Source organism: Protopterus annectens, chromosome 2.part1 (assembly GCF_019279795.1).
Source record: "Protopterus annectens isolate FY-2018-M chromosome 2.part1, PAN1.0, whole genome shotgun sequence".
NCBI classification, from domain to species: Eukaryota; Metazoa; Chordata; order Ceratodontiformes; family Protopteridae; genus Protopterus; species Protopterus annectens.
The window spans coordinates 1,911,774,642-1,911,788,626 of NC_056729.1; the positions used below are offsets into that span (position 1 = coordinate 1,911,774,642).

At 37.6% G+C, this 13,985-nt stretch overlaps 1 protein-coding gene across 2 annotated transcripts in view; it reads right to left on the reverse strand.

The window, feature by feature from the left end:
• The window catches only part of LOC122794810 (IgGFc-binding protein-like), a 159,056-nt gene that overhangs the window by 36,879 nt on the left and 108,192 nt on the right, over window positions 1-13,985 (reverse strand). For both annotated transcript variants that reach the window (XM_044063421.1, XM_044063420.1), the window contains one exon: window positions 7,108-7,389. In XM_044063421.1, coding sequence (XP_043919356.1) covers window positions 7,108-7,389 — 282 coding nt within the window. The remainder of the gene's footprint in view (window positions 1-7,107; window positions 7,390-13,985) is intronic.

Here is a 13,985-nt window from a genome sequence, read left to right on the forward strand (position 1 = left end):
CTGTAGCTGTGTCAGAGAGGGGGCGGAGCATATCAGGGTAGAGCCATCTGCATATTGGATGACAGAGGTGAGAGATGTAGATTTATGGAGTTGATTTGTGAAGATGGTACAAAGCAGGGAGCCTAATATGGAGCCTTGTGGAACTCCTATGTTAACAGGGAGCAAATATGATAGCTCCTGTTGCCATCTAACAGCCTGCTGGTGTCTGGTTAGACAGCTGTGGAACCAAGCCAGGGAAGAATGACTGAGATGTAATGTGGCCAGTTCTGACAGCAGTTTTTGGTGTGAAACTGTGTTGAATGCCTTTGAGAGATCTAGAAAGATGGATGAGACATATTTATTCTGATTTCTGTGTTCATGTATTGTGTTAGTAAAACCGAGGAGGGCAGTTGTGGTGTTGTGGTGGGGGCGAAAACCATGTTTTGTGTTTGATAGGAGCTTATTGGAGAGAAGGTAGTTTAGAAGCTGGGAGTGAATACATTTTTCTAGTATTTTGGAGAGAGATGAAAGAATGGCAGTGGGCCTGTAATTAGTAAGCTTGGCAGAGTTGCCACCTTTATGCAGTGGGTGATGAGGATGGGTAGGCTATGACTTTGGAGGTAGCTTTGAGGAATTCTGATGGGAAGTTTTCAACAGCTAGGCTGGTGGGCTTGAGCTTACTGAGTAGTTTTTTATGGTATGGGTTGGGATGGGGTTAAAGGAGAAGGAGTTTACACCCTCATTGTTGGCTACAGGGACTGTAGTAGTGATGTTTTGGTCATAGTCAATGAGTGAGTGAATTGTGTTTATGAAAAAGGAATTGAATTGTGTTGCAATGTTATCATTTGATGGGGGTGTGGTAGGATTGGGGGTGGATGTACTACCAGGTTGCAGGAATTTGTTTATATTGGCCCAGAATATTTTGGGGTTGTTTTTGTTTCTTTGCTGTGCAGTGATGTAGTAGGCTTTTTTGTCAGCTTTTATCTGGGATTTGGCTTTATTCCTAAGTTGTTTGAAAAGCAGAAGGTTGTCATTGCTTTTGTTAGTTAGCCATTGTTCCCATGCCTTGTCCCTTTCTTTTTGTAGGTCTTTGGTGTTGTTTCTAAGCCAGGGTATATGGTGATGTTTCATTCTAGCTATTCTGCAGGGGGCCTGGCTGGTTAGGATGTTGAGGAAGGTGGTGTTAAAGTGTTGAACAGCGTCATCTAATGGTAGAGTTTTGATGGGGGACTAGTTCATTTGTTGGAGGAGGGAGTTGAAAGTGTGGCTATTAAATTTTTTCTTGTTGTAGATTAGCCTATAGACTACTTGTCTAGGAGGACTAAAATTGTTTCTGATTAGGTACGTGGGTAGTTGGTCACTTATGGAACTGGGGAGGCATCCTGCTAGAAGGGGTGTGTTATTTTTATTTGTGAGAGTCCAATCCAGGATGGAGTGTCTGTTGGAGGTTTTGTCTATTCTTGTGGGGTTTTGTATGAGCTGGGAGAAACCATATAAGTTTATGAAACTTGATGGATTATTGGAATTATAGGTGGACCAGTCAGTGTTGAGGTCACCCATAATTATGGTTTATTGGTGGAAGGTTGTGGATAGCCGGTGAAGTATGCCTTCAACTGTGCTAGTGTTATCTCCTGGATGGACATCGATAGCCACTATGATAAGTGTTTTGTTCTTGTTGATATTCAGTTTGGTGATGAGTAATTCTGCATTGTTAGATGTAGGAAATGTGGTGTTAATAACTTCTAGGGCTAGATTTTGTTTAAACATTATTGCTACACCTCCTCCACGTTTATTTTGATGATCAAGTCTATATATGTTGAACCCTGGGGGAAGTATTTCATTGTTTTTGACATGTGGCTTAAGCCAAGTTTCAGTCAAAATGGTTATGTCAGGGGAATGTAAGTCAATCAGTGCATGCAAGTCATGGATTTTGTTTAGTATACTTCTTAAATTTATATTAAGGAACATCAGGGAGTGTTGTTTGGAGTGAAGGGGTATCGTGGAGTTGATTCAAGTGTAAGTGGTAGTTTGCTTATTGGTTTTCTTGGGGCCAGGGTTGGGATGGATGTCACCACTGAGTTTTAGTTTTGATAATATATGAAATAAAGTTGTTATACGTTTGCTTAGTTGTTTGTGGTTTCTAAATAGTGATTCATTTTTGTGTCTGGTTTGATGGTATTTAAGTGGGAGGTAGTCTATTTCTGTGTTGCTGTAGAGGTTGGGTGAAATTTGGGAGTTGTAGTGGTGGGTTATGGGCAGTGGAGAGTTGGTGGGGTGGTCATAGTAGATGGGGTGTAGAAGTTAGTTAAATGATAAAGAAGGGCTAGTGTGAATAGGTTGGCTGTGTGGAGAGATAAGGTAGTAAATAGTGTTTGTTTTAGTGGATGTAATGATGTGTGTTTTAGTGAATGTAACATTGCGTGCTTTATTAGTGTGTTGAGGTTGTTAGAGTGGGACTAACAGTGTGTGTTGTGAGATGGAGGGGGAGGTGATAGTTGTGAGTTTGTGGGTATGTGGTAGAGCAGGGATTAAATCAGACAGGAGGGTGACTATGTGGGAGGTCAGAACAGCTGAATGTGTAGGTGGATATGTGTTGTATTGTAATGGTGGGAGAGGGGGGTATAGTGGAGATTGGCCTGTTCTGATTACAGGGGTGACAACTATTAGGTGTGTATGAAACAAGAGGGTGTTTGTATTGATAGCATCAATGTTTTTATAGCATTTTACAATGGTAAAAAAGGTAGGGATTGGTAAAAGGTTAATGTATGTGTGCTAATGGATGGGTGTTGATTAGAATTAGGGTGGAACTGTGGGCTACTTTATAATTCACAATTGTACAGGTGGTGATTGATAGACACGTGTGAGTGGGAGTGTTTAGGTTTAGATAAATTTGAGTGATTTAGGGGCGGGATGGGGTGGGGGAAGGGTAGGGGAGCGGAGTGAAGCTCGAGCGTAGCGAGGGCGGAACAGAGTGGGCAGAGCCAAGTTCTATAACTACACAGCAAGTAACAGTCACTTAGACTACCAGGTACTGTGAAAAGTTTCTATGCAGCGGACAATTTTGTAGACTAGGAATTCTTAGAGAAATAGAAACCTTATGCCAGGAGTGAGTATGGAGTGGGGGAAATATGGACAAGTGTATTGAGAAGGAGAAGACTGAGTCAAACAATGATTCCAAACTAGAAAGTATTGGGTTTAGAGAGATCTCTAGTGGGGGTGGGGGTTACCAGTAGTGTGCACTCCCTGAATACATTCTAATGAAATTTACAATCATAGAAGGGTCAAATCATTAACATACACTGCAATGTTCCTGTACTTTAAGTAAATCAGCCACAGACTTTTGCAGATGCAGCTTGCTGGTAGAGAACTGCTATAGGGATGGTAGAGAACTGCTATAGGGATGCCCCACAGTGTTTGTATTAACTGACGACTGATGTTGTGTCTTTCGGCTTTTCCCGGTTAGGGGTTGCCACAGTGGAACTCCGGTCCGCTAATGATTGGCAGTAGATTTTTACATGCTGAGTTGCCGGCCCTGACGCATGGAAATAAAAAAAAGAAGAAGATTCCGACAAGCTGATAAGGGGAGTGCTAGAGGAGGTAGAACTGTATTTATAATTGGTGCAATATAAGAAAGGAGTGGATGGAAATATGTAAAACAGCCTAACAGCACTACAGTTACTAAGATAAATTAAAAACTCTATGAAGTAATTTGACACTAAAAATATGTTCAAACAAATACAAAAAGCATCTAGTCATACATATAGTGCTCAACCAAAATTAATGTACAATATCCAGTTTGGCCTGGGTAAAACTGTCACTGTAACAGATGACAGTATTACCTATAACAGAATATATAGTACAAGGCATTACTACACTATAGCAGCTGAATGTCTGCAAACTATAAGGAATCGCATTACATCCCAGTTTAAGCATATAGTAAGCAGTTAAACTAGTTTGCTGTTAATTGGGAATACAGCTGATAAAGCGCAATATCTTCCTTTAAAACAGTGATAATTACACAATAGTTTCAATAATATGAGCTAAATGTTCAATAAAGTCACAATAAAACAAACAAAAAAGAATAATAAACCATCTTAAAACAGCAATGTATAAGCAGAGTTCAGTTTGATAGCAAGAACAGGTGTTGAGCATAACCTTTTAAATATATACACTTGCAAATGGTGGCATATCTTACTGCTTATAACAAATAATTAGCACATATTCTAAGAATCCTTGGATTTCTACAGAGAAAAAAATACATTTAACAGAACTTACATGGAGGTCACACTACTGGAAGATGCCAAAATAGCAGCAGAGCAGGCTAGATAACCATCAATGCACAGTATTTTCTTTCCTTTTTGTGACATTATACTATTTTACCAGAATCCTATTATGCCAGGACTGGTGTCTGTAATCTCAGTACTCATAATTCCCAACAGATTTCCTACACAGAAATGTAAAGTACGTTTTAGCTTTCTTTGAGCATTGTGCATACTCCGCTTATACTTTTACAAAAGATTTGGCTTAACAAATTATCCCTTATATAAAATCCCAACTTCTAGTTTTGCGGTTTACTACTGCCTCATTTATAACAGACATCATTAAACCAACGTCAGTTTTTTTACATCCGTTTTGTTGTACATTACGCATTGAATGCAGAAGAATGAAGTGCAGTAATGATTTGCATAATATAACGTCGCAAATCTGTGGTATATGACTTATTTTTTAATATTATGCATTTCTACTATTATTATCTCAGTTAAACATAGGTCACACAAATGATAGTAAACCATCACAGAAACTACCCGGTCTATGGAACAGGCTCTCTCCCCTTCCATGTGAAGCTGAGTTCCTCCCTAACCCAATTCAAGTGCAACTTGGACAATTGGATGAGAAACCAGAAATTCATCCCTGGTTTGCTACCTGTCTCTAATGGACACAGGTAACCTGTAAATGGTTCATCTCCCAGGCCCATGCTTACACTTATCAAGGGTATCAGAACTTGTTAGAAATTTGGGATGCATGGCTAGGCTTAAAAAGACCCTTGTGGTCATTAGCCTAGTAAACCACTATGACCTTTTCATAGGTTTTTGTATGAATCACAGGAAATGTTATTAAAAGGCTGATTATAATATTATGGTAAAATCAAAATGTGAGAAATGTGGGGCATTTCAGTACTGTAATTGTGCTCATTGCAGTTATAATTCAGATAGCTCTTCTTATTACATCACTGTAGTACAAAGACCTTTAGAAATTCCAGGAATTTTTTATGTGTTTCATGTTTTTTGGTTTACATTGCAGAGTGCAGCGGGTGCAAGACATTCTGTGTAAGAAAAACACTAGAGCCCTGTCCACCCTCATACATGAACATTATTATTTTTTCCAGAAAATAATACTCAGGGTGCATTGTTTTGATACAGTATAATAAAAAAGCAAGGCTGTTTAAGTGGAAAACTTTTAATTATATCTGCTGTGGCTCAGTGGTAATTCATGCAGTCTAGTGTTTCCAAGGTCCTGCGTTCGAGACAGACTGATAAAATAAAATAAACCATAAAACACAAGTATATCAAAAAATGGAAAGTGCTTTTGCAGTAAACACTGCCTCTTCAGACCATAATCAAGCAAGTAAAACATCTAGTATATATAGATCTGATGTAGCCAATAAGAAGGGTCTATACCACGTTGTCGAACTTTTAAAAGTTCGAATGTCATATAGTCGACACCATATGATTGAACTTTTAAAAGTTCGAACGTTTCAATGCAGATCTCCATTCAGTGCAGAATGGGAAGATTTCTTTTTCTGCACTGTAGTGCGATCTCGGAGTTGGTATATTTAAAGAGCGGGGGGGGGGTGTAAGGGAGCTTTCCCTCCTGCTTAAACCATTCAGGTAGGGATTTTTCTTTGGTTTATTTTTTTTTATTACATTTTCAAACTTTTAAAAGTTTGAGCATATGATGTTGACCATATGACGTTTGAACTCTTAAAAGTTTGATTATGTAATATAGACGCGATAAGAACAGCATACTCATTTAAGACAAAAAGGTCTTCTTTCTTTCAATTTGGGTCTTAATGAGACCCTGTCATTAAGATCAAAATCTTTGTCAACTTGTAGGTGTAGTATCCAGTATAACTCCCTTGCTTCTGTGACGTTACTAACATCACCCAAATTTCTCCCCAGAGTCATAACCTCTACTGCCCTAAATTTAAAGCAGTGCTGCCCCCCATTTTTTTATTGTTTATTTTATTTTATTACAAGTTTTCCACCTAAACAGCCTTGCTTTTTTATTATTTTGTATATTTTGGGTATTTGGCTGGAATGCTGCACGTCTTTATTTTTTGGTTTGGATACAGTATTACAGATGCAAAGTAAAGTTTAATTTTTATGTAGTTTAAGTGAGTTTTATTAAATTTTGTTTGGTTTGTTCTTAGTCTCAGTTGTTTTTTTTAGGTTTCATTTTTATTTTTATAGGTATGCCTCTTTCCCACGTATTTGAATTTACATATTTATTTATTGGCATGTGTTTAATTGGAAAGTCCATCTGGGTAGGTACCCGTTTTTAGCGGAAGCCTTGGAAGACAAGCACCAGAGTGCTACAAAAACATTTTAAGAACAATAATTTTACTATCATCAAAAGTAATACAAAACATCTATGCATTCAACAGCTATACCAGATTAGAAGTAATGTGAAAACATTTGTTAAGACTAAATAGAGCTTACATGATGATGATTTAATATTTAGGGAAATATTTGCCAGTTTAGAGCATTTAAAGATAAGTTTTTATAGCACAAATAGGAATAGCAATAAAAAGTAGAAGAAGAAAAATAGGAATGTGGCATATTTAGACAGAGAGTCAGGGGAGAGAAACTGACTGAAGTTAAAGAAGTGAGTGAAGACGGTGCTAGTAAGGAGGTATAAGGTATAAATAGGTACAGTACTTCTTCATATTTAGGGATATAGTTTATCCTGGAGTTGAGTAATGATGAATATTATCACTGCCGTTTGTTCTGTAATTATTGTTTGTTCTATTATACTCAATTCTCTGTGAATCTTAAAGTAACATTGTCCTTATTGGTTCTTGAAAAATATAGTTAATACACACACATAACTTTGCAAGCTTAAACTTACCCAAATGTATAAACTGTTCTTCTTGTGGAAGGCATGTTTCACCTGCAAGCATAGGCCGAACTCTTAAATTATAGAGCGAATGATTGTAAGGTCCAATGAATAAAAATGAGCTTCCATTAACAATTTTCTCTTCTAACAGAGACAAATTATTTGCCAAGAAAAGCTGAAGAAGGTAGCTGTCAGCACAGGCATTCTTAGTCCAATTAACCTGTATAGAACCATTAGCCAGAGATGTTACTGTCACAGCGACATCCACATTAAAGTCTGCACAATGAGGGGTCCCTAGGAAAAGAAAAGGAAAACAGAAAAGTGCTTTAACATTACATTTTGATTTTTTTGTACTAAATCACTTTATGACAAACATCTCTTTTGAAAATGTGGTCTATGATGTTATATAGTATTAGCATTTTAAGGACTCCCAAGTTAAGAAAGAGTCATTACAAAATTCAACCATAGCACGGTAAGCCACGTTCTTTTGTATTACTCATCACTCATAAGAGTAAGTTGAATTTCAAAAAATGGGTGTGCTTTCAGCCTGTATCAGTGGCCAAAGCCCTGACTAAAATCAAGATGGCCTGAGTCTAACTGACTACTCAGCTGCTAAATAGCACAAGCAGTGAGGCTGGACCATTCTGCTCAATAATTTATGGTTACCACCTCACTCTCTGCACTGCTGCAATGACAGGGCCTTGGCTTGGGAATGAAGATTCATCTTGAAGCAGGTAGTTGGTGGGGGAAGACATGGATGTGGCCACAAAATCTGGTGATGGAAGCACTTGCTGATACATATAGGGGTGGACATGTGCAGACAGGTGGGGCATAACTAACAGTTAAGGTGATTGCAGTGATACAAGTGTTCACATCCTCATTTGGGTAGGGGTTAGGCCATAATATAAAAAATGGTCATACTGCCAAAATACTGGGAAGAGCACAAAGTACCCTCATGACTGCTTGGATGAAGGCCTCCATCAGATAATAATGTCTGATAAAGGGGAGTCCTGATGGTCAGTAGGATCTGTGACAAACATTATATAAAACATGATGTGGTCTCATTGCACTGTGTCTGTGTGTCTCAGTCATACTAAAATAAGTTGCTTTAAAGATACCTTCATTTTATAACACAATAAATGCTAAACAGAAGTGAACACTGGAAATGCAGTGTAGATTATCGTTCACAGTTTATAGTCTTCATGTTTTTTTAAGAGTGCACATTACAGACTCTAGTAATATATAAAAATACTTCAAAAATAAAATTAATGATCTACACATATTCAAAAGTAACATGTGAATACTATGCCATGGAAAGTGTTCCTTTCAGTCAGCATAATCAAAGTGTGGCTATTTCAGTTTTGCAGTATTTCAGCAATATATCAAACAATGTTCAAAAATTTTATCCACAGCAGTATCAATGACTAAAGATACTCAGTATCATTAGAAAAAGTGTTTCTCATTGTCTAGTACATTTTATTTTTATGTCTTTATTAACTTTTCATATGGCAACAGATATAATGACCGAGTCTGGTCCACTGACTAAAATGCAGACCCGAAGTTTGATTGCATTCTTTGGGCACAGTAAATTAATCTGGCATACAAACGTGCTCTAGGATGTGTCTACATTAGACAAATAGGCACAGTCTGAATTTTGTCAAAAGGAATGCCCAGATTTATTTAGGCTACACAGTGTGGATAATCATTCTGACTTGAAAAGGTGTAGATGGAAAGAATATTTCTTCCAGGTTTTTTATTCAGTCTTCCACAGCAAATTACCATAATTAAAAACAATTTTCATACAATCAAAGTGTAACACAGTAAATTCAAAGACTTGCTATCATTTTTTGTAAAATAAAAAAAAAAAAAAAAATATATATATATATATATATATATATATATATATATACATACACACTTTCAACATCATCTTCTGGATATTATCTATAACATAAAACAAGATCAGTTTACAATGGAAGATGTAACTTCCTTAGCTGGGACATTTGTGATGTTATCTGTCTTAAATGTTGCTTTGTATTGGCTTTATCCAGCATACAACACTATTTGGAAATCTCTACTCCATCTTCTATTTCCCAGTTACATATCAATTTCATTCAGGAAATGCCACGGAGAAGGAAATGACATGCCTGCTTGAGCCCGAGCTCATTTGTAAGTATCTGTGTGGAAATCTTTTTTATGTAGTAGCCTAAGATAACTAGACTTGAAATCATGACATGGTGAGCCTGGCCGAACTGAAAATAAGGAGTGTGCTAGTAAAATGAAAATAACAATAGTTTTATAAAGACGTCTGACGGCACATCTGAGGGCTAGCAGTTTTAGATTACTTAGCAGGATGACAATTCAAAGTCAGATAGTTTAAATTTGGCACAAAATTCTAAATTTATTAGCTAAAATAATGGTTGCCATAGTTCTAGTTATGTGTGGTTCACTCAATGTTTTATCAATAAATGAGAAAAGACTGCAGTGAGAAAATTTCTCCTTTAAATTACACAAAAGTTGGAATGAATTCTACTAGTCATGTAGAACATGGAGGGAAGGGGCAGAAGCCTTATTGGTTTATCCGGAAAAGTTTAATGAGTCCCACATAAAGGTATTTAAACATAAAAATAACTTGAAGAATTAGGGCCGCGGTTACAACAGAGAGCAGCAACTTATCGTCTTGCCCTTTTGTTGTAGCTTCTGGTAAAGCAAATATGACAGAGAAGACTGCTCTTGTTTGGCATCTACTTCTCAGAAGTACAGGCCAGCACTAAGGAACTCTGGCTAACAAAGTTCGTAGATGGCTGCAAACTGGGGGCCATTACTGAATCCCCAAATGATGTGGATATTCTACAAAAGGGCCTTACAGAAACAGATGCTTGGTGCCAGAGGCATGGGCTCAAGCTTAATGCCAAGAAATGTATAGTTATCCCCTTTGGAAAAAAACATGTACCCATGAATTACCAAATAGGTGGCAGTACACTAAACACCGAAAGTGTGATAAGAGACTTAGGGACACAGGTGGACATTAGTCTCACCTTCAATAACCACATTGCCACAACAGTCAGGAAATCCTTCTATGTGGCACACCTCATCACTAAGGGCTTTTCATCCAGAAAAAAGGAGGTCATTGTCCCACTGTACTCATCCCTCATTAGACCCATTATAGAATACAACGGCCCATTTGGTATGTACCTCTCAAGACGTTTGCAACAACTGGAAAGGCCACAGAAATACCTCACTAAAAGAATCACAGGCCGAAAGCAGATGCCCTATGCTGACCATCTAAAAAAACTCCAGCTATACTCTGTAGCATATCATCTACTCAGCGGCGATCTCTGCTTAACATACAAGGCCATGTCAAACCCAGGGCTGTTGGATATGCTACACTTAATGAAATCCCAATCCCTCAGAGACACACGCTCCAGGGAACTAAACCTTATCATCACAATGAACAAAACATACTGGAGGGATAGGTTCCTGACCCAGAGACTCCCCCAACTCTGGAATAGACTGCCCATACATGTCAAGCAGACCGCCTCTTTGGCTCTCTTCAAAAGGAACCTTGATGATTGGATAGGAGATAGAAAATTCACCCCGGGGATCACGTCAGTCACCCTGCTAGACAGGGGCCAGAAAGGTAAATACTGTGGGAAGAAATAGACAGGGAATTGTTATGGCTAGGCTTGTATAGGCCCTAGGGACGATAACCTAGTACCAACCTATGAACCTATAAGGAAATCACTGACAGGGGACACTTCAAAACAATAAATTCAACACTGCGAAGAGACAGAGATGAATGAGGGTGGTAGAAATGAGAGGAAACAATGAGTGTGGATTGTGTCCTTTCAAATAGATCACTGCCTAAAACAGGACAGAGGGAAAGTTGTACATGGGCTTGTTTGTCTTATTTTCATCACTTCATAGCTGAAGCAAGCCAGCATGAATAAACACGTCAATGTAGAAATAAGTATGTATTCAATAAGCATAGGCAAAGTATGGATTGAGGTGAGTGATGCAACAAGAACAGGTTCATATACAGGTAACAGGCATGCTAGCCCAATTTCCCAATTGTCCCGGGGAACTCTATGTTTAAATTATATGCTCTTATTCATCCAGTTGGCAAATGAAGATCGGAGGAATCAAACTCATGAGTTCAGAAAACAGCTAATTAACAGTTCATAGCCTTAGTCATCTTTATTAACTGCTGAAATGTCCAGGAATGAACTCCATTTTGATATGTAAGAAGCATACAGGAAACCTGTATCTCTAGCATAGTAGAGCTTGCTGTAATGCTGTGCATAGACTGATATCCTGTTATCCTCTTTTCCCCATATTTTTTCATTGGTATGTTTCATACCCTGAAGATTATAGACGATCCTGTATGTTTCTTTTTCGATGTCCATTTTACCTCCATGCCTACTGAAAATTAAGCATCACTCTCTGGGTTTTGAACCCATTATTTTTATTATTAGTAGGGAGTCCCCAAACATGAGTGCAAAAGCTGACCAGAAGTACCATCCTTTAAGCAGACATGCAGGAGGATTGTACTCTTACCTGCATCCAGGTAAGGATGATGTTGCAGTTTAAAGCCTAACTCTACGCTTTTCGGCTGAAGTGAGCATACGTGTGACAAGTCACAATGGGACTGCCTACATTTTTTTTTTTATTGTGAATTTACATGTTAAACATTACTAGATATTTATAAGTTAATTATATGAGTATTTAAGTTATTATTTGCCTTATTTTATTAGGTAGTAAATGTGGCTCCTAATAAATTAGCAGTACAGTTAGATGTAGTTATAAATTATAAGTTACAGAAATTTCATGTTGGCCTTTGTAGTAGAGGCTGCACAATAATTCTGCCACCTACCAATCAAGGTTTAGGGACAATTTTCAGAAGGTGGAGGACCAAAGCATCCTGTGTAGCTTTCCTTCACAGTGGAGGGTCAAGATAATGTTCATTCTTGCAGTAACTCTCATTTGAGACTGGTAATATCTCTGAAAGGGAGGGGTAGAATGTGTGTGAAGGAGTATATCATAAACTGCATCCTCCAAGAGTAAGAAATCAGAAAATGGTTGGAATATTGACCTGTACACACCAGATATATTATCATGTACAGCATGCTGGGAATGTAGCATCCTTGTTTCATCTTTAAAAGTTCACTATCCCTGGGCTCACATGAGGTACAGATATCACTGTCCAAAATAGGCCTCATTCACCTGAAATGGGGGTAACTACCATCAGAGACAGTACAGCTGGGTGATATGTCTTATGACTTCTATAAGGGTTGAATTGATTAAGTGCGTGGGAGTTTTGTGATGTCATTGCTAGGCCCTAATAAAAGTTACAGAAGAGGGGGCAATTATTGATGCTAGCACAGATTCCTACTTCTTAGTGCTGAAGACTTACCTGTTCTTACTGTTATTAGATTAAAAATGATGTGGTTTTATTTTAATAATGTATTTATTTTGTTTGTTAAGCAGGTAATGGACTGATCTAACAAAGACGCATTTCAAACAAAGCCTGGTAAATGCAACAGATGAGTTTGGGACCCGTTGTTCTGTCCTGACCTTTCTATTCACCTTAGAATGTGAATAGCACAAGAGACAAAAGCCAGGACCGAGGACAATCTTGGTTGGGGTTAAACTGACAATTGGTTATCATTCACTGTGACAAGTTCAGATTAGGATTGTATCATTTGGGGGTATTATTCAGTTGTGTCTTCTTACTCATATTGGTGAAACAGGCAGTTAGCTTATTTGTCCAGGGTCAGAACAGATGGGTCATTCCAGTTTGGTGGCATAGGTTTTAATAAACCTAGTTGAGTTTGTGGAGATTAGACCCAGGATGAAAAACAACAAGTTGCTGTGGGGTGTAAATGTCTTAGAATAATGAACATGAATGTAGAAAGCTTTTAGTAATAGAAGGAAATATTTATGCCCATTTTATATATAACTTAAATGACAAACATACAGGTAGAATTTCAAGCTTTATGGTGGGTGACTGCATATAAGATGTTGGCTGTATGTTATTAATGTTGCAAATGTGAGTGAGAGTGTGCCTGAAAACATGTTGAGCATAGCAAGTGTAATAAAAATGTTTGCAGCTAACTTTGCTTGCTTAAATTAGAATATGCAAGGCTAAAACAGAATCATGCGCTTAAGAAACATGCTGTAAAAAGGAGAGAAAAAACAATTTAGATTTTGTACTAAGGAGTTTTTAATTTGAGCTAGCACTTTTAGTGAGCTCTGGGCTAATGATCATTCATAAAAAGTTAATATCTAGTAAGCAAAGAGCCATAACTTGTGATTTTTGAACTTATTACAGCTTTTGGGAAGATAAAAATCTTTGTTTACAAGTTTGTAATGAGTGATAGGCATGTATGCAAGGATGGCTTGGGGCTAGCAGATGGGGTACTTAACTTGATTTTTTTTAGATCATTGGTTACTTAACCCCAGCTGGAGGGTCAAAAGAAACCTAACTGCTTATCATTTAGCTTGCATTGTATTTTAGCTGCTGTTTAGGTTAGTATGAGATTTTTATCTTGGTTTATATTGGTGGCTATTTTTCCTCACTGCATGTAGTTTACTTGCTCTTGCAGTATAGTCATAGCAATAGCATATTATTTTTACTTGGAATATGCTTAATTTTACAACAGTCACGGGTCAGAGAGCAGAACAAAGAAGAGAAGTTAGGATGTGTTAAACATGTTGCTCTTAGCTAGTTTAAACACTGTTACTCTGAGTATTTCTGTATTAATATGAGCATGGGGCAGTATTATCTATTGTAGTGGTTATTTAACTTTGCTGACATACAAATAAAAATAAAAGTTAATTCAATTAATTTCAAGCAGATCATCTTAACTATTCCTGAATCTGTTGAGGTT